Here is a 26,825-nt window from a genome sequence, read left to right on the forward strand (position 1 = left end):
GCAGCACCCTCCGGCTGGAGCGGCCACCGGCGAATGGGAATCGAGGCAGCAGCGCGGGGGGCGTGGCAAGGGCTCGGCGGCCCCGCCCCCCTCGAGCGCCCCACCGCGGGCGGGGCCACCCCGGAGCTGCCGGGCTGGAGCCGGGGCCCCGCACTGCACCGGCCCCGGGGGGTGGCGCCCCGACACCCGGCTTCGGGGACCCCCCCGGCAGTATCCCCTCGGCAGGCGTGGGACCGGGGTGGGGGGCGGATGGGCGCCGGGGCGGGCCAAACGGGGGGGGGGCGGGAAAGGGCGCTGCCCGCAGACCCCCGGGCTCGGGGGCAGCAGCTGGGACCACCCACAAGATCCATGGCACAAGGGCCACCAGCATCGGTGGGAGACAGGGACGCCTCCCGCCCCCCGTTATTCGGACACATCGAAATACGTCGGACACGCTCGGGCTGGAGAAATGCATTTACATGAACTACAGGAGGCTGGGGGCAGGGGAAGGCGGGGAGGGTTGTTTTTTTTTTAAAAAAAAAAAAATCACAGTTAAACTTTTCCTTTTGCTAGAAAGAGCAGGTGTGCAACAGGGGCTCAGCCTGGGGGGCTTCAGCCCAAGGGGGCACAGCCGGTGGGGGGGCTGCCCCAGGGGGGTCAGCCCAGGACATGGCTCCCCAGCCTCTGCCGAGCTGCTCCTCGATGGCAACTGTGCCCAGGGCTTTGCATGGCCCCGGGCCAGTGCCTGAGGTGGTCCGCACTGGTGGTCCCTGCTGCCGGACCCCCTGAACCAGCCTCCTGCCCCAGGCCAGCACCCTCTCCCCCTGCCCCGACCCCCCGCTCCCAGCCCCAAGGCCCCAGCAGCCCCACAGGGGATCCCGGGCTGCTCAAGGGCAAGACCCATGCGGGGAAGATGGAGCCACGGCCACGGCCACGCACCAGCAGCGCGGGTGGCTCCGCAGCCCCATTTCTGCCCGCTTGGCACCCGCAGGCCCACAGCCACCTCCCACCACCACACCAGCCCAAGGAGGACCCCACCGGCGGGCAGCACTGGAAGGGGGGTGAAGAGCTGCCTCTGCCTCTCCCAGAGACACCAGCCTTGGGAGGAGCGTGACCTGCCCCCGCAGCTGGGTGCTCACCCTCTCACCCCTGCCCGGGGCAGGGGGAGCGAAACCCCCAGCCCCCGCAAGCTGAGCCCACCCACTGCTGCAGCAAGCCCATGCCAGATCACTCCCGGCCTCCCGCTGAGGGGGCAAGGCTCCCCCACGGGGCTGGGGGGGTTGGGGGCTTTTTAGGACTTATTGAAGGCTGCCAGGACAGCCCAGATCATCTCTGCACCCCTGGCTTTGGCAGCTTCCACCTCAGGGTCCATATCGAGGAGGTCCTTGGTCCTGTTCATGGCCACGTCATACTTGTCATCTGCCAGGCTGGAGAAAACGTTCTCCAGCACATCTGAGGAGTGGGCCAGCACCAAGAGAGCCAGAGTCCTGCGGTCCATGCGGTTGGGGTCATTCACCCACCGCTCCAGCATGCTCTCCTGGAGCTTCTTCACCAAGCGCTGCTTCTCGGTGGCGTTGCTGATGGGGTGGGTGGTCATGTCGAAGAGCAGGAAGTTCTGCTTCTCCGTGGTGAGGATGCCCTTCTCCACCAGCGCCTTGGCGATGCGCTCGCGCACGTTCCTCAGCTGGTACTGCAGCTTGAAGGGGTTCCAGGTCTCCCCTGCAGGAGAGGAGACCCTGTTCGACACCAGGGCGGCAACAGCTTTGCCCCCCAGCACCAGCACCCAGGCTGCTTCCAGCCCAGGATCACCTGTGCTTGCACAGACACCAGTCCCTGCTGCAGGAAACCTCAGTCCTTCCCTGAGCCTGACTCTGACCCGCTTCCCCCATCAGTTCAGACTGGCAAAGCTCCCAGCAGCTGCAGGGCACAGGAGCTCTGGGCAGATCCCTTTGGAAAGCCCCTTCTTACCCTGGACTTTGGACCCCAGGCTTGGGTGAAGATTCAGAATGAAAAAAAGAGGGAACAGGGAGCAAGGTACAAGTCTTGCACCCCGAGCTCCCAACAAAAAAGGCCCAGAAAAACGTTCTCTGCCTCCACATTCAGCTTTCCCTTGTCCAGCTGTCAGTATTCTGCCAGGCTCCAGGGAAGGAAGGGGATGGCCAAGCCATGGAGAGGGGACAGGTAGCAGGGATGGGCCCCGAGGGAGCTGGGGAGGTGGCACCCAACTGTCCCTACCAGTGAGCAGCTCTATCCAGGTCTGCACTGTTTCTGCAGACTCCGTGGCCTTGATGTGTCGGAGGGTCTCATCCAGCAGGACGTCGCCAGTCGGTGTGTCTGACTTCAAGAGCACCTGGAAGGACGAAGTGGAAACATGGCGTAAGGCGGACGCAGACCTGCCGCTCCTTGCCCGAAGCAACAGCACCAGCCCCGGTGTGCAGCGCTGCTCTGGCAAAGTTTGCGGCCAGCAGGCTCGGCTGGGGCAGAAGGAACCGCGAAGCCTGTCAGGCCCCCAGCCCAGCTCCTGCAGCACCTTCACCTTCCTCTCCAGCAGCCTCTTCTTCCTGATGGAGAGCGGCTCCAGGTGGATCCGGCCGCGCAGAGCCAGCTCGATGAGGATGCCACCCCGCAGGCCTGAAGAGATGCAGTCATTCCAGAAGGATGTGTAGCCCTGGGAGAGAGAGGATGGACAGAAAGGGGTGGAGAAAGATGGGAAGGGGAGCTCTGCCAAGCCCCCGATGTGTCCTGGCCTGCCTGGCCAACTCACCTGGCTCCCACCAACAGCTCTGCCTCCCAGGTCAGAAGGGCTTTCTCCACCAGATGAGAAGTGCCCGGCAGCCCCAACTAACCCCCTCCCTGCCCAAAACCTCCGTGTAAACATTGAGCAATTCTGGCTGTGCCTTGCCCGCTGCACCCACCACCAGCCGGCACACCCCAGCGCTGCCCAGGCAGCTGCGCCCAGCCCTGGATCATAAAAAAGTCTGAGCAAGAACGAGCAGAGCGGGGCCCTTTCCCCCGGCAAGCCCCTGGCCAAAGGGCACCGCTGCTGTGGGGCTGTGACCAGCAACCAGCACCGGGAGCTCGGCTCTGCCCTGCCTCAGCACCTGCTTTGGCCGTGCCCGGGGGCAATGGGAGGAGAAATCTGTTCTCCTTGAAGGAAGCCCCCATCAGCTCCATACCATGCCCTGAGAGTAATTAACTGCATGAAGAGATCGCTCGCCTGGTCCCCAGCTACCCACAGCACCATCCCATGGGGCAGGGGCTGCAGCAAGCCCCAATGCCCACCACAGGGCACAAGAGCTACCCCAGCCCCTCGCCCACCCCCCACCCTCATCGCACACCCCTCACCCAAATCCGCCCACAGACTTCTGCAAGGGAAGAGATTTCCAGTCAGGGATGAAGGACAGGACAATACATCCCACCGCTCCCCCCAGAGCGGGCACCTTGGGGCTGGGGTGCAGCAGTCCAGGTCCCACCATGGGGGCAGCGCTGGGGCCACCACTGACTTGGCATGTTCCACGCCCGGCCCCAAGCCCTGCTCAGTGAGCCTGCCATGGGACGGGGTGCTCACCCGAGAAGCACAAGCTCCAAAATTGTTACGGCATTCGGCAAAGCCACAAGCAGGTGCAAAGCTCCAGAAAATATGGCCCAGGAGGAACCAGCAACTGCACTGGGGTTTTCGCTCCAGGGAAAAGATGGAGGGAGAACAGGATAAAGGGGGTCAGACGCATAAAAGGCAGCAGCAAAAAGGGAGGGAATGGCCAGTTCCCACTTCCACTGTGCATGGGACAAGAGTCCTGGGCTAAAATTGTAGCCAGAGAGACTGAGGCTGGCACCGGGAAGAAGTAACTGTCCGGAGAAGGAAGCCCAGGAACGCTTTGCCCATGGAGGGAGGGGCAGGGAAGGGCAGTCTCTGTGCCTTGCGGTTTAAGAACATTCAACTGATGCTTCTCAGAGGAGAGCTGATCCTGGTTGGAAGCCTGGGCCAGCCTAGGCGACCTCTCTGTTCCCTTCTTCCACTCATCTTTTATCCCCCGATGAGAACAAAGCCCGGTTGTTCCGGCCCGATGACTGCTGCATTGTGGCACTGGGTGGCAGTCCTTGGATTTCAGGGCAAGTGGAGGGCAGGCAGGGCGGCGGGACAGGCTCCTCCAGGCAGGCAGCGGGGCTGGGAATGGGGCAGGCGCTGGCGTTTGGGTCGGGCCCACGGGAAGGGTGAGCCAGAGTAGGATGCAAAGTCACAATGTGCTTATTTGCAGGGGGACACCGATACACCAGAAACGCTACGGCCCATTTGTAACGCCCTTGATCATAACTCCCTTTTCACTGCTCTTTTTCCCTGGAGGGGGAGGGGAGGAGAGAAGAGACAGGTCTAAAAGCTACCAGGAAACTGCAGACAAAGCAGCCTAACAAGCCCCCTTCCTAGGGAAAACACGCCGAGGACACGCAGCCCTCCTACATGCAAATTTTTACAGTCCGTATGGGTAAACTCTTGTCCCCAGCGTGTCTGTTTACACAGTGCATCTGGACACCGGGTTGCTCAGCTTGCATAGCACACAGAACCATGAAAGAAATTAAAATCTTTATTTGCTTTCTTCATTTCCTTGTGAGGGAAGACAAAGCAACCTTTCATCTCTGCCCTGCTGATTTCTGTCCATGGCAGACACGCCGTTTTTTGTACGCGCCCTTTAGGAACAAGTTCTCCAGAAAAGTGTGGAGGTGACCGAAAGTTTCAATTCACGGGGCTGGCAGACACGTTACAGGCACATTACCCCTAGAAAATTTTGAGAGGTCTGAAATCAAACAAGTCAAAAGTTCTTGGGTTACTTTCAGCTTCTGGAATCTGACTGGTTACCAATGCCAAGCTGGTGCACTGCCAGCCTCCCCTACAGACTGGTACTTAAAATAATGAAATAACACTGTGAGCTCACTGGATTTGGCTAAAATTGTACTGTTTTTCTCCCATCATCAAACCATGAGTGAACAACAAAGCTGGGAAAACCCAGTGCCTAGGAGCCCAGCTCACATCCTGGCTACTGCTGCCTCTGGTCTTCCTTTCGATGGAGGAATGTGGAAGGACAGGATGGGAGAGTGGGGGGGTAAAGTGTGATAAGCTTTTTAGGTCTCTATTGTGCTCTCCTAACTTCCTGGTGGCTGAAGGACATTCCCAGCAACACATTAACCCAGCCAAGAATGCTGCATGTCGCCCAGAAAGAAAGCAGACCGTGCCACGGCTCCTAGGCTGCTCTCAAATATTTGCTGTAAAATTACGTGTGCGATGTTCTCTTTGTAGCCCTGCTTTCCTGGTACTTCCTATTCGGCTCAGCAAGCCCTGGGTCTGACGTGGGCTCGCTAAACAGGACAGCTACAAGCCTCTGTCACCCACACAGCCAGCAGCTCCCTCCTGCCGGACCTGCGAGCCAGGTCCACGTCAGAAGCCTTGGCCCGAGCAGGTCTACGTGGGAGCAAGGCACCCACTCAGGCTAACCCAGCAGTAGCAGGGCCCAAGGCAAAAAACATTCCAGCACCTCACAGGGGCTTAATTTCAACCCAGAGAAACAGATGATGGGACGGTGGCCCATCTGCTGCGGCTCCGACAACCACAGTGTCTCCTTTCTTCTGGGTGGGAGACAAGCTTACAGGAAGAGTGCTCCTGGAGCTAAAAAACCTGCGCTTAAGGCTCTCCTCTGCCATTATTATGGCAAGAAGCACCTTGGGCAACTGGTTAGCTTCCCCCAGTCTCCATTTCCCCATCTGCTCGACAGGAATAGAAGCAACAGATTCCCCCAAAGAGATCAAGATGACACAGGCGCTAAAGACAAGGCGTGCCAACACAGCAGGTAAGAGCCAAGCAGCTCAGAGGACTCAGCGCAAGGTGTCTTCTCCTTTCCCCACAGCTCATTCCAGGCAGAGCTGTGAAACGAGTTCCTACCGACCGATAAGCACAAAATAATTCCATCTGCCCAGGGTCCCCCTCCCACAGAAAGCAACCCCCCCTGAACATCACCGGCTGCGAAGCTCATCCACTGCTGCCAAGGGAAGCCATTCAACCGGCACTCAGGGGCGAGACGGGCACTCAGCCAAGAGATTCCCCCTCAGCCCCGGTCCCTCAGCCCTGGAGCTGCACACCACCGTTCAGCCCAGCTGAGGAAACCACCAGCCCCAGAACAGAGACGTGGCTCCCGCCGCCTTTGCCCCTGCTGCGTTCAGACCCATCCCGCACCTGCCTTTGCCCCCCATCTGGCCCAGCGGTCGCGCTGCGCCTCTTCTCTCAAAACCTGCCCCTGCTGTTCTTCACATCGATTTTTAACAAAGCGGGAACTGCGTTCAGAGCGGCCCTGTGTTTCAGCTCAGGGTTCTGGCTAGGAGGGTGCACTGGGGTGAGGGACAGGGACATGTGCCGCCTGGTGCACAAAGCCAGGCTCCTTTTACTCCGCATCTCTGACGCCAGCAAAGAACGAGCCCACCTGCGCTCTGCAAGCAGCAGCCGCACAACACCGTAGGGCACCGCTCGCCTCAGCCGCTTCCCACAGCGCGCGCAAGCAACCTCCGCAGCTCGGTCTGAGCTACAGGTGAAGGCGGTTTGCACTAAGTGGGGGGTGGCTTCGTTGAAAAGGATTCTGAGGAACTCACACGGTCCCTTCTGGTGCTCACCGAGGACCTCGCCTCCGAGTACACGAAGGCAGCACTGCCACCGCTGCACACGCAGCCGCCAGGGATGCCTGCGCCTGCCTTACCTCCTTGTCCTTCAGCCCCAGGAGCAGCACCTCCTCCATGAGCGTCAGGCGGATGTCTTTGGAGTCGTCAGGGTCACCATCGGGCAGGTCTCTGTCTGCGGCCGCATCTTCCTCGCTGTCTGGTTTCTTTTCCGAGTTCCTTCCCACCTCAGGGCGCCGTCCTCGGTGCGTCAGCGTCGTCATCTCCCGCTCCGGCTGGGCACAGAGAGCCGAGGTCTGCCCCGCTCCGAAGCGCGACGGGCGATGCCAGTGCGAACCCCAGCCGCTGCCCCCCCCGGCTCAGGGGGCACGGCCGAGGCCAAGGGACACTCCCCCCTCCCGCCCGGGGATCTGCAGCTCGCCCCTCCCGGGACGGCGGCACACGAGCCCCCGACAGCAGCGCCCGGCCGGCCCCCGCGACGTGCTCGGGGCGATGCTGCAGGTCCGGGAGAGGGGGGAGACCTGAGGCACCGCAGGGCCCCCCCACCCCGGGGACCCCTTGGCGCGGCCGGCTCCCGCGCGGCCCCCCCGCACTCACCTGCTCACGGGGGGGGGGGGGGGGGGGGGGGGGGAACGAGCTGCACGTCGGGGGTCGCTGCCGACCCCGCCCCCCCTGCCCCACGCGGCAGCAGCGCGATCCCGCAACTTTTTCCCTGCGAAACGTGCGGAGGCAGCGCGGGAGGCGGCCGGGACGCGGACACGGCGGGGGGGGGCGGACACGGGGGCCCCCTCCCCGCAGGGGGTGCCAGGCCCGAGACTCCCCGCCCCGCCGCCGCCCCGACCGGCAGCTCCTCCCGCAGCCGCAGGGCCGGGCCCGCGGAGCAGCTTCCGGCGGCGGCCGGGGCGGCTCCCCGCGCTCCGGTACCGGCAAATGGGAGCCCGCGCGGCCGGCAGCGCCAATGGGCGCGGGCAGCGGCCGGGCCGCCGGGGTGGGGGTGGGGCTTCCCCCCCCCCCCCCGGGGCGGAGGGCGGCGGGGGGCGGGGCTGCCCCGCTCCCGGTGCGCCCCGGGGCACAGCCGCCGGATCGCCCCCCCCCGCCCCCTTTTCCCCCCAGCCCGCGGCAGGAGCGGCCCCGAGCCCCGGCCCGGTTCTGCCGTGACGCCCCCGGGCAGCCCCCCACAACCAGCCTAAGGCCGCTTTAACTGAGGAACCACAAAGACATTCTTAATTAAAAAGGTGAAATAACATCATGAAACGTTCAGCAGTCCCCACCCGCGGACGGCAGCTGCTCTTCCCCACAGGGACACAGCCTCGCTCCATGTACAGCACAGGAAAAAATTTAGTTTTTTTAAAAAATGGCACCATGGCCAACTTCAGCAAGGAACCACTTGAGCACACACAGGGGTCTCCAGAGAACCGCCCACCCTCACCACAGACCCCTGCCACAGATTAATACTGCATTTTATTCCAGCGTTTTGGCATGAAATGGATAACTGAAGGCGTGCACACTGCTTGTTCACTCGAGTCCAGTGCCTTCAGTCCGGAAGAAACGCAAAGATCCAACCCCCCCAACTGTCCCAATAGTAACTCCACAAAACGTAGCATCGCCCTAACGGACCACGGTGCCCTGCTGCGTGAAGCTCTGAACTCCCCCCCGGCGCAAGGGGCTTCGTGCCCCCAGGACAGGCCCTGGGCAAGGACGCCCCTGGCTAAGCCCCGAGTCACTGGGGAAGCCCTGTGCTGCGGGTAAGGAACAGGCGCGGAACCACCGTCAGGATGTAAGCACAGTGCAAGCAGGGAGTGAAGCCGGCAAGTCACCGGCCCCAGACAGCCCCTCGGTTACGTCGGTACTCGGGTTCCTTCTGTCCTTCCCAATGGGGTACGGCCGCCTACAGAAAATAAGTTCTGATTTCTAGAGCTGGGCTTCTTGACGGATTTTCTCTCCCTACAACTCTCCATTTTGACCACAAATAGAACAGAACCAAATCCCTAAACGACATTTAACTATGAACGCTCACAGTAAACAACAAACTGGAAGTGGTGTGAACTCTGAACAAACGGCAGGGAGACTGGCATCTAAAACTGCTCCTTCGGCTCACTGATCTTCCTCCTTTTTGGCAGCATGTCTTGGCTCGATGAGAGTTCAAACTGATGAACCTGCCAAGGGAAAATAAACCTTGTGTTACAGGCTGCCGCACGGCACGGCCCACGGCCTGCTGCACTCCCACCTGGAGGTGCTAAGCCTGGGTAACATCTGGGCACTGTTTTGGGGTAGAACAGAGCGTCCTGCCGTGCCGGAGCAGGCTGGGATATTGACGCTGTAACGGCAGGACCTGCCGCGGGTCACGGCTTCCAGGGAAGGGCAGGGAGGCTGTTCCTTGCCACAGAGGTGACGCTCCTGCAGTGGGGTTCGGCGAGCAGCTGGGAGCCAGCGCAGCTGGTTGGTACGGAGTGCTCTGCACCACAGCGGAGCACTCCGTACCAATGGGAGAGGGTGCTCAGCACCCTGCGGGCTTGCCTGACCGAGTCTAATCCAATTACTCCTGACTTGCACATGTGTCAAAAGATGACCGTTTCGCCTTCAGATCTGCTGTTCTTTTGATTATTTAAAGCAACTGCGCTTTGTTTAAATTCTAGTATTAACTTCGCTAACAAAACCTTTTTAAAACAGAAAGATACGGTGATAGCGAGCATACAGAAGGTTTTGTTGGGTTTTTTTCTCTCCATGACAGTGAACAACAAAAAATACTGCATAGGACCCTGGGGTTGCAAGTAAAAGAATTCTATTCTGCGGTAAGCAGTACTTTACAAAAAGACTGAATCTGCTAGTTCTATATTCTGAATTTAACATCTCCTCTTCATGAATTTGTTGCAAGCACTGATAGCCCTTTTCACATGAAGCTTTCATACATATTTTTAAGACACAATTTTCTCTTCATGACTTCTTTAGAACATTCTGCCAAGGAATTAATTTTGCATGCTCCCAAGCTCGATTTCTACCAGCCCTTACAGAAATAAGGCAAGTCTTAGTTTAAGGCAAAAACTACTGGCAACAATTGAGCTGCACATTATAAATCTTCACACAACTACTGCACTAAAAATTAACAAAGAGCCTCCGTGAGCAGGGACAGGAACAGTACAATTTCCCATGGCCCTGACACACAACTTCCCCTCCTGACTGTAAATGAAGAGCACGTTCTTGTTTACTAGTATGGTATTATTCACCCCACAGCTGCTTCTGAGAAGAACCTACCAGTAACCTCAAACACTCACAGGTAGGGGAGATGTCAAGGTCTTGTGAAGGCCCCCAGCGAGCCTCACAAAGCTGAGGCTACCACACTCATTAGGTGACGGCAGCAGCAGACAGAGGGGGCCCCCAGTGCCATCCCCAAAGGCCAGATTCCACCCTGGACAACTTCTGCTCTACCTGTGCAAGGCTGGAGGAATTTGGCTCCCCGCAAGTAGCACCTACTACAAGACTTAGCTGCTGCAATGTGATTAATCAAAGAAATAACAGATTTTTCTTGGTATGAATGAGTCATAAAAGCTGAAGTTAGGATTTTGGCATATGGTACGCTGGGCTGGGGATCTCTGCAGGCACACGCTCCTATCAACAATGGATTAAGCCAGCCGGGAATTTAGCTAAATGCATTCCCAAGAAAATACAAATCAATCCTAATGAATCTTTCTCAACCTGTGTTAACTACATCAACGGTCAGTTTTTAACTCTTTGGAACAGAATTTTTTTTGACACTAAGAATCCAAATGTATTGAATTCAATGGGAATTTTAGAAGTGATAAGAATTTGATTCTGTCAATATGAAATATATTAAAGCTTAGAGCTTTATTCACTGTTTGGAACAGAAGAAGGCTTAAAATAAAACAGAAATAGAAAGAACTAGAGAAAAAAATGCTACTAACAGTGCTGGTTTGAAAGACCTTTCCACTTCTTGTCCTGCTCTCTGACATATTAAGTTCAGACGTCTTACTTGCCAAATGATCGACCTGAAATCAGAAAATAGATGTTGCTTTGTGACAGTAGTAAAAAATATATATATTAGAGGCTACAGCAGGGTTCAGTGCTCTGGCTTTGCCTACCACAGCGCTTGAGCTGAAATTTAAATACAGGAGTATACCCATTGAAGTCAACAGCCCTATTTACAGCTGTTGTGTGTCAGAGTCCTGACAGATCAGAGCATCAGTTATTTTTATTCAGTAAGTCACTCGCAGTTACCTAGGGCTGTTCTGCTTCAAGAAACCTTAAGGACCCATGTTTGAAGTAGTCCTCCACATTTAAATGATACCATTTTGCTGTCTGCAGGGAATATAGCTTGAGTTTTAAGTCTGAGTCATAAAACTGCATTTGAAGTTTTAATTAACCTTTAAAGAAGTGTTTGTTAGAATTAGCAGGAAAATTTCTATTAGGCAGAGTGTTTAGTTATCACAGTTCATAAACACAGAAATTATGTTCCCATTTCTCTTAATGGTCAGACCGTCTGCTTGGTTTGAAAACTGTACCACAGAGGAGCAGCCTTTTGTTATTGCTTCTGACTGCTTTGGAATATTAACCATCTTTGTAAAACACCAGAAAGTAAAATGTAAAGGCATTCCATTGCTGAAAATACTGACTGTAGTAAACCTTTAGTAGATTACCTATTAACCACTAAAAGTAGAAAAGAAGCTTCATGAAAGCTCTAGTAAAAGTTTAAGATGACAGGGTGTCTTTTTCATACCTGAGGATTAGAAACACACAGATCCTGGCTCCCTCCAGCCTTTGTAACGTCATCTTCTTCACAAGTTAAATCTGGTTCTGTAAAAGAGTTAAGTAATAAAGGACACTGTTGCCCACACACCAGCAGCCTCTTAACACTCTTTTTTGCTACAAGAAACACGCGCTTTATAAATGCAGGGAGCAGGTGCTTCAGAGGGGCTCCAATTCTCTATCTGTAAGCAAGTAGTTAACTCTATCAGGTTATTACACTCTCACATCTTTAATTCAGCAACTCCCTATCACAACATCCTCTTACAGGCACACAAGAGATGGTTATGCTTCATACAGACTTATACACAGGATCTTTGGAAGAGTGGCCTGAATCTCCAGACTCATTTATGCTCTGTGCTGCTAAAGGCTCGCCTGCCTTGGGATGTGCTTTCAAGCAGAGCGCCTCGCACACCCGTTCTGCGCTGCAGAATGGGCACCCTGGCACAGCTGCTGCGTGTTCTGAACCCACTGCCAGCGGATGGCTCCCATTTTGTAACCCGGCCACAGGCAGCCCAGCCAATTTGGCTGCTGTTCCCCTCCTCACTGCCTGCAGCTGCATGAACAGGCCACTAAGAATGAACAGTCAGTTCTGGAGATCTGTTTTTCCTCTTTCTAATCCATGCTGGTTTTTTTCTAGGATACAGAGAGTAGCGTGAACTGGTTAAAGATCACTGCATGTCAGCTGTGGAAGAATTTCAGCATGACAAATACATTTTCCTGCATCTTGTAGTTCCTGCAAATAAAACATACCAACTCCTTAAGACAAGCCATTTGCTGCATTTTTGCATGTTTTTGCAAGTTCTATGAATTTCTGAAAGCACCAGATAGAGCTTTTATGTGGTCATTCCAGTTCTGCAGCCTACCAGCATTGTCAAAATGCTGATCTACACATGCTGTTTCCTACATATTTCCATGATTATTTTTGAACAGCACTGAAGTGTTATTTTCCTGAATTGAAGTGAATTTTCCTGCTAATTCTTGCGAAGTTGCACATTACATTTCGGAAAAAAAGTAACATTAATGCCACCATATAAATACCCAGTGCAACCTGTTCAGTGTTGGTCTTGAATGACAGGACACTCCAATCCATTTAAAAAAATAAAATCTAGGCTCATCTTGCTTTGTCTAACTGCCTCCACAAGCACTCAGACACCATGGTAGCCCCAACAAGCTGCTAGTCTCCTTCGGGTTAGGAGGCCCAAAAGCCTCAGCAGTGACACAGCTGCCACTTTTACAGTTACATAGAAAGAAACATGTCTGGAAGTTTTTATGGAAAATTGGTGTTTCTGATCCAGAAACTAGAGAACCAGAGTTATATTTCAAAGCAGATGCAACTTTAGGGAAATGCGTTAAGAAGAGTGAACAGAGCAAGCAGCAGCACTAATGGGCGTTTCTTCTAGGAGTGCCATATATTATCGCCGCAGAAGCCTCTATCTCTGCTACAGAAAAAAAAAAAACATTTTACATAGGCTTCTCATCCAAGTAAGATGTGTGTGTCCCATCCGCTCCCCCTTTTGGTCACAAAGCGTGGGGTTTTTACTTCACAGTCCTGAAAACTGTGTGCCTTTAGCTATCCTATTTTACACCAGTGTATCAGAGCATTTCTGCGCATACTTGTCCTCATCATGTCTACTTTATCTTCTCCCAGAAAGGGTGTTTATTTCCTCTTTTGATCTTTCTTTACTACATTTGAAATGCTTTATGCACAGCAAGTGGGTACTAGTATTGCCCGGATGCTTCACATATATTCTCTCCAAGATGAGCAGATCAACAAGCAGCAATTCATTCTTCAGTTTGTTCGGTAGCAAAGTCCAATCTTGGGGCCCCTGGGGTATCTTGGGCAATGTGAAGATAAATCATCTTCTACTTTTCCTCCTAGTTTCTCAAAAATCTTAAAAGGAAGCTTCTGTTCACAGAGATCCTGGAGGACAGAGTTTGCTGTCTCATGTTTTGAAGTGGAGACAGTCTGGGTCAACATCTTTTTTTTTTTAGATGCACAGATTTTTAAAAAACAAACAAAACAAAACAAACAGTGGAGTGCTCCCAGGGCATGTTTCTGGGAGCAGCTGCAGTCAGGCTGGTGTAGCCAGGAGTTATTTTATTGGCACTTCGTCATTCAGAGCTTACAGTGGAGAACACTTGTACAATTGTAAGCAAACTGCAGAAACTACCTATTGATAAAGGCTAAGAAAAAAAATCTCACAAGACAGGTGCTCCTGTTTTCCATCAGAAAGGATGTGCAGGTACCTCCTAATGTCTGCACAGTGGGAAGAGCATAACTGCTTATTTGATAACAAAGGAGAAGGCAGCTTTGCCTTGCAGTGTTGAGTCCCCAGAGTGCTTCCAAAGTGTAAGATTTCATTTATACTCTCTGCAGATCTCTCAGTTTGATTGTTTATTGAAGTTGTTACATGAAGCTTTTTAAAAATAAAGCAGAAGTAAATGTTTTTGGTACTTCTTGAAAAGTGGTGCCTTGTATAGGCTTCCACTTGCAATCTGCTTTTTGCTGTTACACTGTTTGCACAGTTTCACATTGATGGATTTTACAGCATCAGGATTCTACTTCAGGCAACTCAGTTTGCTGAGATTCACACTAATAAAAATGCTTTGCTAGAGCTTGTACCTATTAAAACTAAAGTTAAAAAAGTTCACTTGCGATCATCAAAATGTTCCACGTATGCAATGAGAAAACTGCATGCACGGCCGGAGTAAACTGCAAAAGCAAGCAGCTAGAAAATGCACTAAAATAGCCAGCAGCACAGCCATAATCATACAATCATTCCTAAAACAAAACATTTTGAGATGAAGTTACAGACTGTTATCAGGAATAGCAAGCCACAGTAATGAACGACCTCCTCTGCATGAAGACCATGCATCATGCAGACATGTATTTTTACATGGATATTGTTCAGTCTACCACAACGCAAAAACTCTTCTGTGCATACAAGCCCCAACGGTCTTTATTCCTCCACAACCACAGACTGAAGCATGTGTGGACTGCAGAATCAGACCCTGGTCCTATGGCGGTCAGAGCTTAACGAAAAGTGGTGGCTGAAAGGAGTATTTCTGCTAAACTTAGTGGCTGAAGCTGTGAGGATGCAGTCCGAACAGCTGTGATTTAAGCAAAAATAGACCTGGACCTTTTTTTGCACAGAGAAATCTGGTTCCCAAGTCTGCAATAATGAAGTCAAGAGCACAATACCTCTGCAAGCTTTATATGGATGTAAAATATGAATACAAACATAACAACAACAGAAAAATAAAAAAAACCCCTCACTTCTAAATATAAAACCCATTAAATTTAGCTTATCTGATAAAATGGAACAGAAGATCAGAATTTTAGACCAGAAACATAAAAATGTGCATTTGCTAACCAAGTGTCTCACAGATGAAGGCACAACACAAAATAAAGACATAGGAATGTCTCGGAAGAAAAGAGTGTCGATTTTAATATAGTGGTCTAAGTCAGAAAGTTGAGGTTTTGTTTTAGTAACGTCAGGAAAAAGAGGCACAAACTGAAAAGACTTGAAAAACAGACATAAATGTTACCTTGAGCATCTGAAATATTTACATTATTCCTATCTTCCAATTTATTATCCAAGACAGGATCTTCCTAGAGTAAGAAAAAAAAGTCTATCACTTACTGCAGACAAACAAGGAAGAGGGTTTGTACTCAGGTGCTTAGGGCCAGAGCTTATTAGATGGATTCTCAGAGGAACAAACTGTTTTGCAATAATTGACATACAGACTAGCTCAGCATTACTTAATTAAGGCAAGCACACATTTAATCTACCATGGAAAACATCTGTAAAAAATACTAAAATTTTAACAACAGATATGGAAAGAATACTACCAGTGCATCAGTTACCACCTTCTTCTTGCCTGTGAAAGGGCAGTTCATAGGCATATGCAGATTTAGAGGGCCAAGCAGTTTATTTCCATCTCATCACCTACAGGCCTCCCTAGCAATGCTAACTGAGGGCGAGGGGCCCAAAGCCCTGAAGCTCCGCCTCCTTCTCACCTATGGACAGTATAGATCACCACACGTATTTGCACATTCTAATGACTAAGCACATTTGCTGCCTGCCTCAGCTGACCCCAGAAACATATGTCTCCAATTGCTGAAGCCTGTACAAGTGCAGTCCCAAGAGCCGTCTCAGACACGCTACCATCAGCGGCAGGACGCCGCCTTCAGCAAGCTTTGCCCTGTGCTTTTTCCTAGGCAGATTTCCCTAGCGAAAAATCCCAACACAGAACTGAGTTTGCCTCTTTAGCTGTGGCGCCACTAGCTGTATGTATACTGACCACTATACAAGAGGATCCCTGAGCAAATTTATTGCCAATCAATACTGTCCGGCTGCAGCAGCTCACTTGGGACCGGTACGGTACGGCTCCAGGGAGGTTTCACCTGTGTCCTGCGTGTGGAGCTGAACAAATGGCACCTGTACCCACAGCACCAAGGCACCCCTCTGCTTCTCATCCTACTACTCCTCTCTAGCCTCACAGAGACACAACTACCAACAATGCTGCTGCTGACAGGCATTATGCTGATGCACTTGTTCAATACTGCTTTAGTGATGACATTGCTAACTGGAGCAGTAAAATTAAAGCAAAAATGTATCGAAGACATATAGTCTTGCTTAAGTATACCTGGAAACACAGAGGTTTTATTAATGTTATAGTAAGACGTGGTGAAACAATTAATGGCTCTTTTCTAGACTATAAACCAAAAAATTTCAACAAACTACACAAAACATTTGTGCTTACATTCATGTCCTGGCTCTCTTCTTCTGGCTCATCTCTGTCCACTTTGAGCATGTGGAGAGGCATGTCACTCCCTCCACGCTTTAGAATGCTTTTATCAGCATTTTCCATTCGTTGTTTTTCCGTTGTAACTTTAACTTTCAGCATATGAAAAGGCGTTGGCACTTCACCCACATTCAGATACATCGGCTCCCCCTCAAATATCATCCCCTCACATTCACCCTCTTTAAAACCAGGAGGTTGGTAATCAGGTGGTGTAACTGCAGAAAAGAATTCATTAAATGTGTTAGAATGAAACACGTTCTTATAAAACTAATGTTAACTTGTCTGGCAAAAAGACTCTTTTCCCCTTTAACAACAAAGGGCTGCTCCAAAGAAACTGTGTCGGAGGGGAATAATCAATACTCAACTTGTACTAAATTAAGTTATTTTCCCCCTACACAACAGGCAAAACCCAATTAAAGCTAAAGAAAGTTTCTACATGCATAAAGATGAGCTAGAAGCAATAAGACATTCTGAAACCAGAGCTAGACACTTAAATAGTCATCTAAACTAGAACCAGTCTGGCAAACGTGTTAGATCCTAACATACTCAAGAAAACTCAATTTGTTTTTAAACACACCCTGAAATCCTTGCTCCAATGAAGTCAGTGACAAGACTGTGCTCCTACAGTGAGATCAAATCTGTTTCCCTTAGATTTTAGAAACTGTCATGAGACACAGACGCATGCAAAGTAACATCATTTAACAAGTCCCAGCAACCATAGTGATTATACATTATTTCTTTGAATAGTTTCCAATGTCTGAACACAGCTGATAAATCAAGGTAATATGGAAATACTACCTTCATCATAATAAAACAGCTTCATAGTCAGGCAAACATCATTTGGTAATGGACTCAGGTTTTGCATCAGAACATAAATCTTGCGAATGAGGAGGATACTTGCTTTCTTGGTGTCTGCACAGGTGATTGTGGAATCATCCCTTTTATTCTTACTAAAAATGGACAAAGTATTCAGATTTATTATTTTTTTTTTACACAGAGTAATCTGCTTCTAGTATTAAGATACATGACTAACAAACTTTATGAACATCAGAAGCAGGCATTGTATTTATTGCTGAAGGTCTGAGATTACAGGCCCTGCAATTCCTAATACTGTCTCGGTGACCTGTGAGTTCTCTGCCCCTTGGAAGATCAAAGTCTGAGCCAGGGACAACATGAAAGCATTTATGGTTCAGCAGCTGTACCAACGACTGTATTTTGCATTACACAATGCTTAAAAAATACCCAATCTGAAAGAAAGAAAAATGTAGGTACTTTTGAGAGCCCCAGTTCTGCAAAGTCTTACATACTTGCTTGCCCTTAAATAAAACGAGTCAGACTTTGACAAGAACGGTTACCCATAACCAAATGCGTGCCTAAGTGACTCAGCATCCAGCTCTGACATTTCTGTGCTCCTGTTCTACCAGCAGCTGACCCAAACCCTACCTTACTGCCACTAAAAATGATCTCCCTCTACTCCCCTACTCCTCACAGCCACACAGCTCACAGAGGCACCTGAGGACCTGAACAGCCAGTGCAAGGCAAACAACTCTTAAGTTATTTCATTGGGTAACCTGCTTTTAGGAAGCACACCCTTAACTGTGATGGTTTCGAACATCTCACCCCTCTGCAGATGGTTATGTCCTTCCCTGCAGGGTGTCAGAAAACTAGGCTCACACCTTTTATGTTCAAATTGGTCTGGCATGAATTTATGTTAACACAGTATTATAAGGCAACCTGGTGTGGCTGAGAGTCACATCCCCTTTCTTTCCACCAGTGGTTTTTATGAGACTTACAGCCCCTTTCAGAAGCAAGCAACTAAACTCAGCCCAAGAGACCTAGGTCTGCAGCACTGCAGCTTTTTAATTTAAAAACTATTTTATGCAGGAGGAAAGCTGGGAGAAGTCCCTTAGATACAAATTTGCTGCATTTCAGCTACTTAAAGTAAGCCATTTCCTTGCAGCTGTGCCTGACCAGTAAACCCGCACAGTGGAAGACAGCTCAGCAGAGATGGGCAAGGGTGATGCACCTGTGAAGCTCAGGGAGTAACACAGGGCATCACTGTCCACCGCTGCCACAAAGCAAGCTGACTTTCTCAACACAAAGGGGACCTAAGCACGGCCTTCCTGTTAGATAAATAGCTGTGTTAGTTGAGTGTGGATCAACTACTATCGCAGTTGAGTGGATCAACCGGTGGCGTAAAAGTTTCTCCCCACACACATTAAAGATGCTTGCATATCTCCTTGAGTTAGCCAGACTAGGGGTGGGGGTGTGGGTGTGTGACCATGTGGCTCAGCCCAAAGAGTACAAAACCTAAACAACTACGAAAAGAATTGCAAAGAGGACATTGGGCTGGAGCCGGCTTCAACCCACATATTGTTTCCCCATGACTGGGGATGCCCTCTGTCACGACGGTGAGCACATTGTAGAGACCAGTAATGGGAACCACATTGGTACTGTGATTGAACTGTGTATTGCAATAGCTATGCTTTGCTAAGCATAGCTTACACTTGTATTGCATTTTCACTGTATTTTGTATTTTTAATATAATTATAAATAAGTAAATTCTCATTTCGTATTCTGCTAAATTTAAATATCAAATACCTTCACATAAGTAAGTCTGATACTAAATGCTTTACCCTCCATGCATGAAATATCTTAAAGAACCTGGTCAGAACGTATTGGACTCTGACATCAAGAATCATCTTTTGAGTGGATATTTTAAAAATATGAGCATAATCTGACAAAATGATTCACTGAATTTTAATAATAAATCTACTAGTGTAGGTTGATAAAATTGGTCTTAAGATCCAGAACTAAAGAAGGAAATACCAAACAGATAAAATCCAAAGTTTCTACATTCAGGTGTGTGTAAACGGACTGTAAAACCACAGAGCACAATAAAGTCACAGTGACAGTACCTGCTGAAATCCAGGAGTGGCCCATTGTGGGTGTACTTGAATTTGAAGTGGTAACATTCTGTAATTGTCTGTAAACAGTAATTATTAAACTGTCAGCTGTCAAACAAACTACTGCTGCTGCTTCTGTCTAGTAATCTATTAAACTTGCATTTAAAGCAAATGACAGCCCAGCTCCTGTCTGGTCCACTTACATGCACTGAATACAGCTTTTAATGCTGGAACAAGAAACAGCATTAATTTTTACTTGGTAATTATATATGTTATGCTCTACATTATTTTCCAGGAATCACAACAATGCAGTATTCTGAAACATCTGCTTAAGTTTTTAGAATTTAAATAGTCATTTGAAGTTTTATCACTATGAAAATGTTTCACACACAACAGAGACATGGTGACACCCAGTGGTTAGTTAAAACATACCAAATTTTTCATAAAGAAGTTCCTTAACGTATTCAATGCAGAGTTAGGACCATGCATCTTTTGGGGCATTTAACCCTGCATTGACACTTCAGGTTTCTTGTACTAGCCTGAGAATAACCTGACATTCAATATCCAAAGGCAATTCACTATGTGGTAATTCTGATTATCAAATATAAGGATCAGCAGAGCTATTTTAAGATGTCCTGGTTTGGTTTTGGTTTTTTTTAATGTGCATTAATGTGAATGTTAAGTACCATTGCTTGTATACACATTTTACTATACCCACACTATCATTAGTCACACAGTAAAATATTCTAGCAGATTTACCTGAGGATCTTCTGGATGGGTATAGACCTGTGATTTTAAAGTAAAGAGGAAACAGTAAGAACTGTACTTATCTGTAAGCAGCTACCTTAACAAAACGTGTACCTTACTTTTCAAAGATACTTACTGCTAGGACAATCATTCTTAGCTGTCAGAAACATAATTAGAGAAAGGAAAAGAATGTTAAATGTATTATTCCATAGCCCATTTCTGCTTACCAAGCTGTTTTGCTTCTCTAGCTCTGGAAACCAATATAGACAAGTAAGGCCTACTCAAAAAGCAACTTCTTCATATGCCTAAATCCTCATCTGTTTAAGGAAGGACTACTCATCCTATATATCCCTAATGTTAAGTGTTTCTGTTTACAAAGAATATTATCCTGCAATCTCTATGCATCCCACATTGTAGCTGGCTGATTTAACATATTAAAGCACAGCCATTACCTAACTAGAAAATCCTATAATTACACTGGCAGCTAATAGACTTACATAAATGAATGTTTAAATACATTTAAAACAGCTACGTGATACCGGAAGACTTACATATTTCTTCTGCAAGGCATCGTAGCATCCTAACATCCTGCAAAAAATCAAATTATATTGTCCATCTACTATTAATTTCCATTTGCTTTGCTTCTGACTACATAAAATAGTCCCAAAAGATAAAATTCTTGTGTTTAGCCTTCTTAATATTATATTAGAGCAATACTACTTAGTCCATTATTCATTCTTATTAGCAGTGATACAATGACTATTCTTGTAACACCAGAACAGCCTAACGTTTTTGCAAAGTAGAACTCTGTAATTTATCAGTAAAAACATAATGCATTTGTACACCTACCATTCTCAAGCACCTTCTATCTCATCAGTTTATAAATATTTCAGCTGAACACCAACATGTCTGAAGCAGAAAGGAGTTACATCATTGCCTTTATTCAGGTGCTGCAATTTGCTTTTTAAGTAACACGCAAACAACAAACAGTGAACCAAAACTTACCCTAATTTTTTCTAATATTTCTTTTGAATACAGTTAACAAGAAAGAGCTGGTTTTGATGTGTATATGATGCTGAGTTAAGGAAGGCTATTCACCTGTAAACTCCAAACAGGTGGTGCACACCCTTCACACAAAAACCGGGGAGCTTTTCCTTGTCAGCATCCACAGGCTGCCACACCACTGCCCTCACTAATGTTTGATGCATGGGGGTGAGGTGAAATGCACTCAGCACCACTTCAGTTTCCTCTACCACAGAAGATTAATCAAGAAATTCCAGGTACACTAAATGAAGCCTTCTTCCCTCCTCTCTCTCATGGATAAAAAGCAGAAGACTAATTTCACCTTGAACATCAGAACTCACACCTACATCTCTGAACACCTCAACGCTGACAGCAGCTGCAAACCCCCTCTGCTGAATGCAGCACCATTTCTGACACCTTACCCTGTACTGCAACTGGTGAAAGTGTGAGAACAAAGATGGCCTTTATAGACGTAACAAAACAGGAATGCATATGTAAGGCAAAGGTCTAAAATACTCTTTTCTAACCAGCAAGGAAAGCAGCTATGAACAAATCTTGCAGTTACTGTGAACAGAAAGAAAATCAAAATAAACGCCTCTAGTCCCAAGTGACATACACTCAATGGTGTGACTATCATTTGCTGGCTCAATTCTGCCTTTGAATATGAAAGTCAACAGTACCACTTTCTTATAGAAGTCTGAGAGCAAGATCTTTAAATTCAAGATGCAAAATGGTAACACTGCATCCCCTGTTCAACTAGATAGGAACTACTGGTTAGATTTTTGCATTTTTGTGCACCCTTGAGCATATACACCCATGGAAATTAAATGTAAAGTATAATCACTCAGTAAGCAAAGATTTGTGATCCACTAAGCACAAAGTCATAGGCCTTGCTAGAAACACAATTGTACAAGTCAATTACACCTCTACCGGAACACACAGATATTGACTATCCATCTAAAAAAAAAAAATACTGTAAATTTTATTTACATAGTAAATCCCATGCAGTAAAAGCACTGCCTAGGCAGTTGTCCACTCACAGCAAGTGAACTTTTTCCTTTGTATCTGCTAACAACCAGAACAGCATCTTTCAGAACTGACATGCTATGGAAGCATTACATACACACTGTGGTTAACATACCATTTCACCAGCTGAGTGGAGCCAGGACAGTTCTTGTCTTCCCTCAGAATTTTGACAGACACATCTCAAAAAAAGAATACATAGATGCATATATACTTAGGACGAAATGCCACTACATTGCTAGGAAAGTGAAGTTCATTCCCTAAAAGTATCTATCAAAAGCAAACTAAAATTAACATTACTAACAGATGCAGGCAGAATTTAATTGCCGAGTTAGCATCGCCACTAACCAAATTCAACAATTAAAGTTTTAGTGAAGTTTCTGTTACAGTCATTGAAAATGGCTATTACCTTTCATTAAGACCATCGAGTGGCTTTAAAAACACTCAGTACTTTAACAACCCTGTGACGATAGATTTTGCAAAGATTTATGGAAACAGCCTGTTACCATCCATGTATCTTGTTCCATAGGCACTTTCAGGAAAGATTCCTCTCAGGTATGTAATGCAGGACACTGCTACTGCCAGGAGCCTCTTCACTAGCATCAGGGATTGCTGTTCAGTAGATATTTTATTAGGAAATACAACTGCACTCTGGAAGTTAGATGAACAAAAGAATTAATCTCTGTCCACATCAAACCTGTAAAGTCTACAATCTGGTCCAATGCCTGCTTAATGTTTTAATTTAATTGAGAAGTATGACTTCCATCATTTATAAAGTTAAGCATATTCTTAACACTTGGTGCTACTGTGTTTTTAGCATATAGTTGATTTCTACCAAGTGCATGACCACAAAGCTCAGACTCAAACTGTATAGCTATTAAGTATCTTTATTCATAGTTAAAAGACTGAATTAACTGTACTTTTCAGGTGAAGAAAAATTATAGTGCACCTGGGTGCATCATTTCAGCTAAAATTCACTGATTTTTCCAATTCAAATAATACACTGTGCTGAAATACACAAGAAAAAAACATACCACACAATTCCTTTGCTTCTGAGCAGTTGCCATTTTGCAGGTACTCTTCTGGATGCTAATAAAACACCTGCGTTAGCACATGTACAACCACACACAAACCCCAACTGTGGCTATTCAGCTTTAACAAACCAGCACCTGCAAATCCTCCCTGCTAAATTCATATGGATCGGGTCAGAGCCCAGAACTGTAAGGAAACAGAGCAGTTTATTAGTAATCCCCCATTATTAGCTTCTTGATGCTCACACCAGCACAGACCACTCCTGAGGTTGCAATATGTGGTAATTAGTAATATTGTGTGCCTATTTCGATGAAACATGAGTCTTCAAAAGCAATGCTCTGAAGCGCTGTCATCCAGCCTAACAAGACTTTCAACAGGCCCTACAAAGGGGCTCACCATATTTAAACCACCTCCAGCCAAAGTTGAGCCATGCCTTTGTAAAACACCTCCAGACTGAAGTTTTCATCTGTAATTTAAATGAACACTGGAGCAAGACACTCCTCTCCCAACTGTTCTTTTTGTGGAGTCATGTTTTTATTATACCTGTAGCCCTCAGAAGCTTCTCACCTCTGAGACCTCACTCAACCACCGCAAGACAAGCCTTCCCAGCTGTAAAAATGAACGGCGCCCACGCCCAGGAAGGTGGAAAATGCCCTTCCTAAGTCACGGGCCACAGGGAAGGGAGGACACCCCCCTCAGCACCACACACCAGCCTCCCGCCCGGCCCCGCGCTCCCTCAGACACTGCCCGGGCCCACTCGGCCCCGCTCCGTCTTTATAGCGAAAGGGGCCGTGTGCAAACGGCGGGGGGGGCCGTGCGCCGCTGCGGGCCGTGTGCCGCTCTCCCGCCCGCCTGGGGAGCGGGGCCGGGGGTGGCTGAGGGGATTAGTTGGACGTCCGGTGGCGGGTTAGGTCGATGCGCAGCCGCTCGCTGAGCTCTTTAGCCCAGCTACGTGCAGAAGTGATTCACGGCAGCTTGTTGTTCGCTGTAAAGCATTTTTAAGCCAGCGTGTCGGCCATATGTCCATGGCATTTATGCCTGAATGTAAAGAAAATAATTCAGTGAGATGGCAGTCTCAACCAACAGTTGCATGAGTGATACCAAAAAAACGGAGACAAAGCTCTCCAATACCCGGTTTTGAGTGTTAGAAAGCAGGCATTCTTTATTTTCGGTGCCACATGTACGAGGGATGAGTTCCACCAAACATGCATACCAACTTTGTTCACTGTTTCTCTTCATATGGCTGATCTATATATATTAATGACAGTTCTGGGAAACTATTAGCATATTCATTACAGTTCCTTGAACTACTTATCATATCTACACTTACTGCGCATGTGTGACCTAATGGGTTGGGTGTTGTCTGGTGGTTGTTTGGGACATCATCTTTTCTTCACCCTCTTCTTCATCACCTTCCTCTTCTCATCCTTTTCATGACCTTCTGCCCCCCTTTCAGCACTCTTGGCTCATGCCTTGGTTTCAGACTGGTTCTTACCTATTTACTAGCTAGACTACCCAATGCAGCGTTCTACTAGTAGCTAAACTGCACATCACAGGGTTGTACAGCTCGGCAACGTCAGGGATACATTAGCTGCAACATTTACAGTTAAGCACACCGGTAAAATTCCTCCAGTGTCACAGGAAGACAATTTTCCTTCAGAACTGGTTTTACCATCGTGTTTGGTGCGAGGGCTGTGCTCAGTCCCAGGACGTGCTGCGCTGATACCAAAAAATTGGGAGATAAAACTCCAATACTCATTCTTGAGTTTTAGAAAGTGCAGTGTGCCAGCTCCCAGCAGGGCCTCCATTTGGGTGCCGTTACCACCAAAATGTGCAACAGCACAAAACCACTGACAGCAGCCACGCTCCCTGCCCGCGCTTTCGGCAGCAGTGGGATGGTTTGTATCCTCCATTCCCAACTCACAAACCAAACCGATGCCGCTATATAGATACCACTGCGCATACATGTATGTCAGCTTATTCTGTTAAGAAAAGGTTGCCGGCGTTAAACAAATGTGTGCACAAAGTTTAGGCCAGGCTGATTCTCAAGTTGTCAAAACTAGTGAGTGAAAGGACTTCTAATCAAGGGAGTCACCCTTGGGAAACAAAGAACAGATAATGATAAGAACACCGTTACCTAAATTATGCAGCAAGAATCCTCCAAGTGAGGAAGTTCTGGCCGCAAGAGGAGACAAGCTAATAAGGTGTTGCATCCCACAGAAAATTAGTTGAAAGTAGGACAAAGGTAATTGCAGCAGTGGGAGATTGCAGCCTCCAACTCAAATAGCCCTGCAAGAGGGCCAGCCCTGCTTGGAGAGCACACAGAAAAACATGTAAAAACATCAGCAGTGCTGCCTGAGGGTGTGTGCTAGTTTGCATTAGAAGCAAGAAACTTGTAACCCATCCTGTGCATGACTGAAAATGAATATGTGATGCACTATGAGTGTGCAAGTGCTCTGCTGTATATAATGTGCACCCTCAAGTAACTTGGTGAGCACGCTTGGAGGAAACATTCCCCTGTGCTTCCAGTGTTGCCGTAAAGAACGCCTGCCTTCTGAAACTTCAAATCAAGTCTTAGAGAGTTTTTCTCCATGACTGACTTTACGGTATCAAAACATAAATAAAGATCAGCCAGCCAGGGTGAGGACCTGCCTCAGTGGGATGACAGGATGCCAGGACACGTGGCCTCCACAGATGCTGCCTTCAGGGAGAGCAGCTCCACCTGAAGCTCCTCACCAAGCAGCAGGAGCTGTGTGATCCTCAGTCAGCTCAGGAGATCTGGGCACCACTTCTGGAAAAAATAAACATATAAAATACATATTTTTTATATACAAAACAAAGCCTGTATACTCAGGCTGAAGGTGTGGGAGCCGACCACAAAATACACGTCTCACACGTGTGAGCTTTTCTGCTCGCCCAGTAACAAAAGGCCTCGGCGCTTTGTGAAGGGTCATGAACGCCATGCTTCCTGAGCCTGACAGCTGTAGTTGAAGCGTGTGTGTGGGGAGTGGGTGGTGGTGGGACACCCTGCCCTGCAGCCAGCCACCAGGATCTGGCCCTTCCCCAGGTGGCACCTGGCACAGCCAGTTCCCAAGGTCTGATCCTGCCTGGTGACAGGGGGACTGGTGGCTCTGTGGAACAGTCATCTGCAGGACTCATGTGGCTGCCAAGTTGATGCGCCTCCAGTTCAGTCCCAGGAGAGAAGATCAGACTGGTGGATCCTGAAGGACTGCCAGAACCTCAGTTAGGAGTGCAAAGAACAAAGTGATCGCCAATTAGTTAATGCAGGTTAATGATCCTTCCGCAGGAACCTGTCACAGCATTTGGTGCCACAACGGTCGCCTTCCCTTGTGACACCTGAAGAGTCATTACTGAGCCAGCATTCATCAGCCTCGTCATAGGGCAGGACCAGCTCCTGCTGCTGCTCTTGGCGTGGCAGGTCCCCAGCTGACTCCTTCTCTGCCTTTTGCTTCAGGAATAGGATAATAATTTGGAGGGAAACCAAATCTGGAGAAGTTTCCCTCCTAGGGTATCCCTTGAAGCACCATCCCTTTACCCAGGAAATGTTTCTGTCCTGCTTTTTGAACGAGAAGGATTCACCATGCTGTGGGCAAGCAAACTACAGCAGAGCTGCCAGGGACAGTGAGCGGGCAAAGCTGAGCATCAAACACACCACACAGCATTTTCCAGCTGATCTGAAACTGATCTTTAATTCTTCAGGGAAAGACTACAATTCCATCCACATGGCACACAGGAGATAGTGACAGATCTGTCATGGTCGCACTACTCAGCATGGAACTGGAGGGAGGAAAATGGGATGCTGTGTGTGACAGGAACTCAAGAGTTTTACTCAGAGCGAGCCCAAAGCACCTCCAAAAGCCTTTCAGTACA

General features: G+C 48.5%; 2 protein-coding genes across 9 annotated transcripts; both read right to left on the bottom strand.

The window, feature by feature from the left end:
• Window positions 1-518: 518 nt before the first annotated feature.
• GOLPH3L (golgi phosphoprotein 3 like) lies at window positions 519-7,626 on the bottom strand. 3 transcript variants are annotated; one of them, XM_056322001.1, is made up of 5 exons: window positions 7,231-7,626; window positions 6,714-6,908; window positions 2,510-2,647; window positions 2,215-2,329; window positions 519-1,698 (listed from the first exon to the last, which is right to left on the bottom strand). In XM_056322001.1, exons 2-5 carry the CDS (start codon window positions 6,894-6,896, stop codon window positions 1,271-1,273), a joined length of 864 nt encoding a protein of 287 aa, XP_056177976.1. In that variant the 5' UTR covers window positions 6,897-6,908; window positions 7,231-7,626; the 3' UTR covers window positions 519-1,270. The 3 variants fall into 3 exon arrangements, with proteins under 3 accessions (XP_056177976.1, XP_056177977.1, XP_056177975.1); XM_056322002.1 differs by having other exon boundaries at window positions 2,516-2,647; window positions 7,231-7,624; XM_056322000.1 differs by having other exon boundaries at window positions 7,239-7,372.
• Window positions 7,627-7,829: 203 nt separating this feature from the next.
• On the bottom strand, window positions 7,830-23,698 carry HORMAD1 (HORMA domain containing 1). 6 transcript variants are annotated; one of them, XM_056322534.1, is made up of 14 exons: window positions 23,502-23,698; window positions 22,937-22,991; window positions 22,409-22,553; window positions 22,021-22,084; window positions 20,408-20,444; window positions 19,993-20,013; window positions 19,869-19,895; window positions 19,122-19,189; window positions 17,002-17,153; window positions 16,162-16,418; window positions 14,944-15,007; window positions 11,366-11,442; window positions 10,554-10,637; window positions 7,830-8,789 (listed from the first exon to the last, which is right to left on the bottom strand). In XM_056322534.1, the coding sequence occupies exons 2-14, from the start codon at window positions 22,967-22,969 to the stop codon at window positions 8,709-8,711; spliced, it is 1,110 nt and encodes a 369-aa protein (XP_056178509.1). In that variant the 5' UTR covers window positions 22,970-22,991; window positions 23,502-23,698; the 3' UTR covers window positions 7,830-8,708. The 6 variants fall into 6 exon arrangements, with proteins under 6 accessions (XP_056178509.1, XP_056178511.1, XP_056178510.1 ...); XM_056322536.1 differs by having other exon boundaries at window positions 22,409-22,514; window positions 23,502-23,697; XM_056322535.1 differs by having other exon boundaries at window positions 22,409-22,514; window positions 22,937-23,697.
• Window positions 23,699-26,825: the final 3,127 nt, after the last annotated feature.

Source organism: Falco biarmicus, chromosome 19, assembly GCF_023638135.1.
Source record: "Falco biarmicus isolate bFalBia1 chromosome 19, bFalBia1.pri, whole genome shotgun sequence".
NCBI classification, from domain to species: domain Eukaryota; kingdom Metazoa; phylum Chordata; class Aves; order Falconiformes; family Falconidae; genus Falco; species Falco biarmicus.

What these genes read in the sequence shown, in the direction of transcription:
- GOLPH3L (XM_056322001.1), bottom strand. Translation starts at nt 6,896, where the DNA reads ATGACGACGCTGACGCACCGAGGACGGCGCCCTGAGGTGGGAAGGAAC. An exon ending in TGCTGGAGAGGAAGGTGAAG is followed by an intron (nt 2,330 to 2,509) that starts GTGCTGCAGGAG and finishes TCGTCCTTCCAG; the next exon opens with GTGCTCTTGAAGTCAGACAC. An exon ending in CTGGATAGAGCTGCTCACTG is followed by an intron (nt 1,699 to 2,214) that starts GTAGGGACAGTT and finishes CCTCTCCTGCAG; the next exon opens with GGGAGACCTGGAACCCCTTC.
- HORMAD1 (XM_056322534.1), bottom strand. Translation starts at nt 22,969, where the DNA reads ATGGCAACTGCTCAGAAGCAAAGGAATTGTGTG. An exon ending in CCACTCCTGGATTTCAGCAG is followed by an intron (nt 17,154 to 19,121) that starts GTACTGTCACTG and finishes GTCCATTTTTAG; the next exon opens with TAAGAATAAAAGGGATGATT. An exon ending in AAATATTTCAGATGCTCAAG is followed by an intron (nt 11,443 to 14,943) that starts GTAACATTTATG and finishes ACTCTTTTACAG; the next exon opens with AACCAGATTTAACTTGTGAA.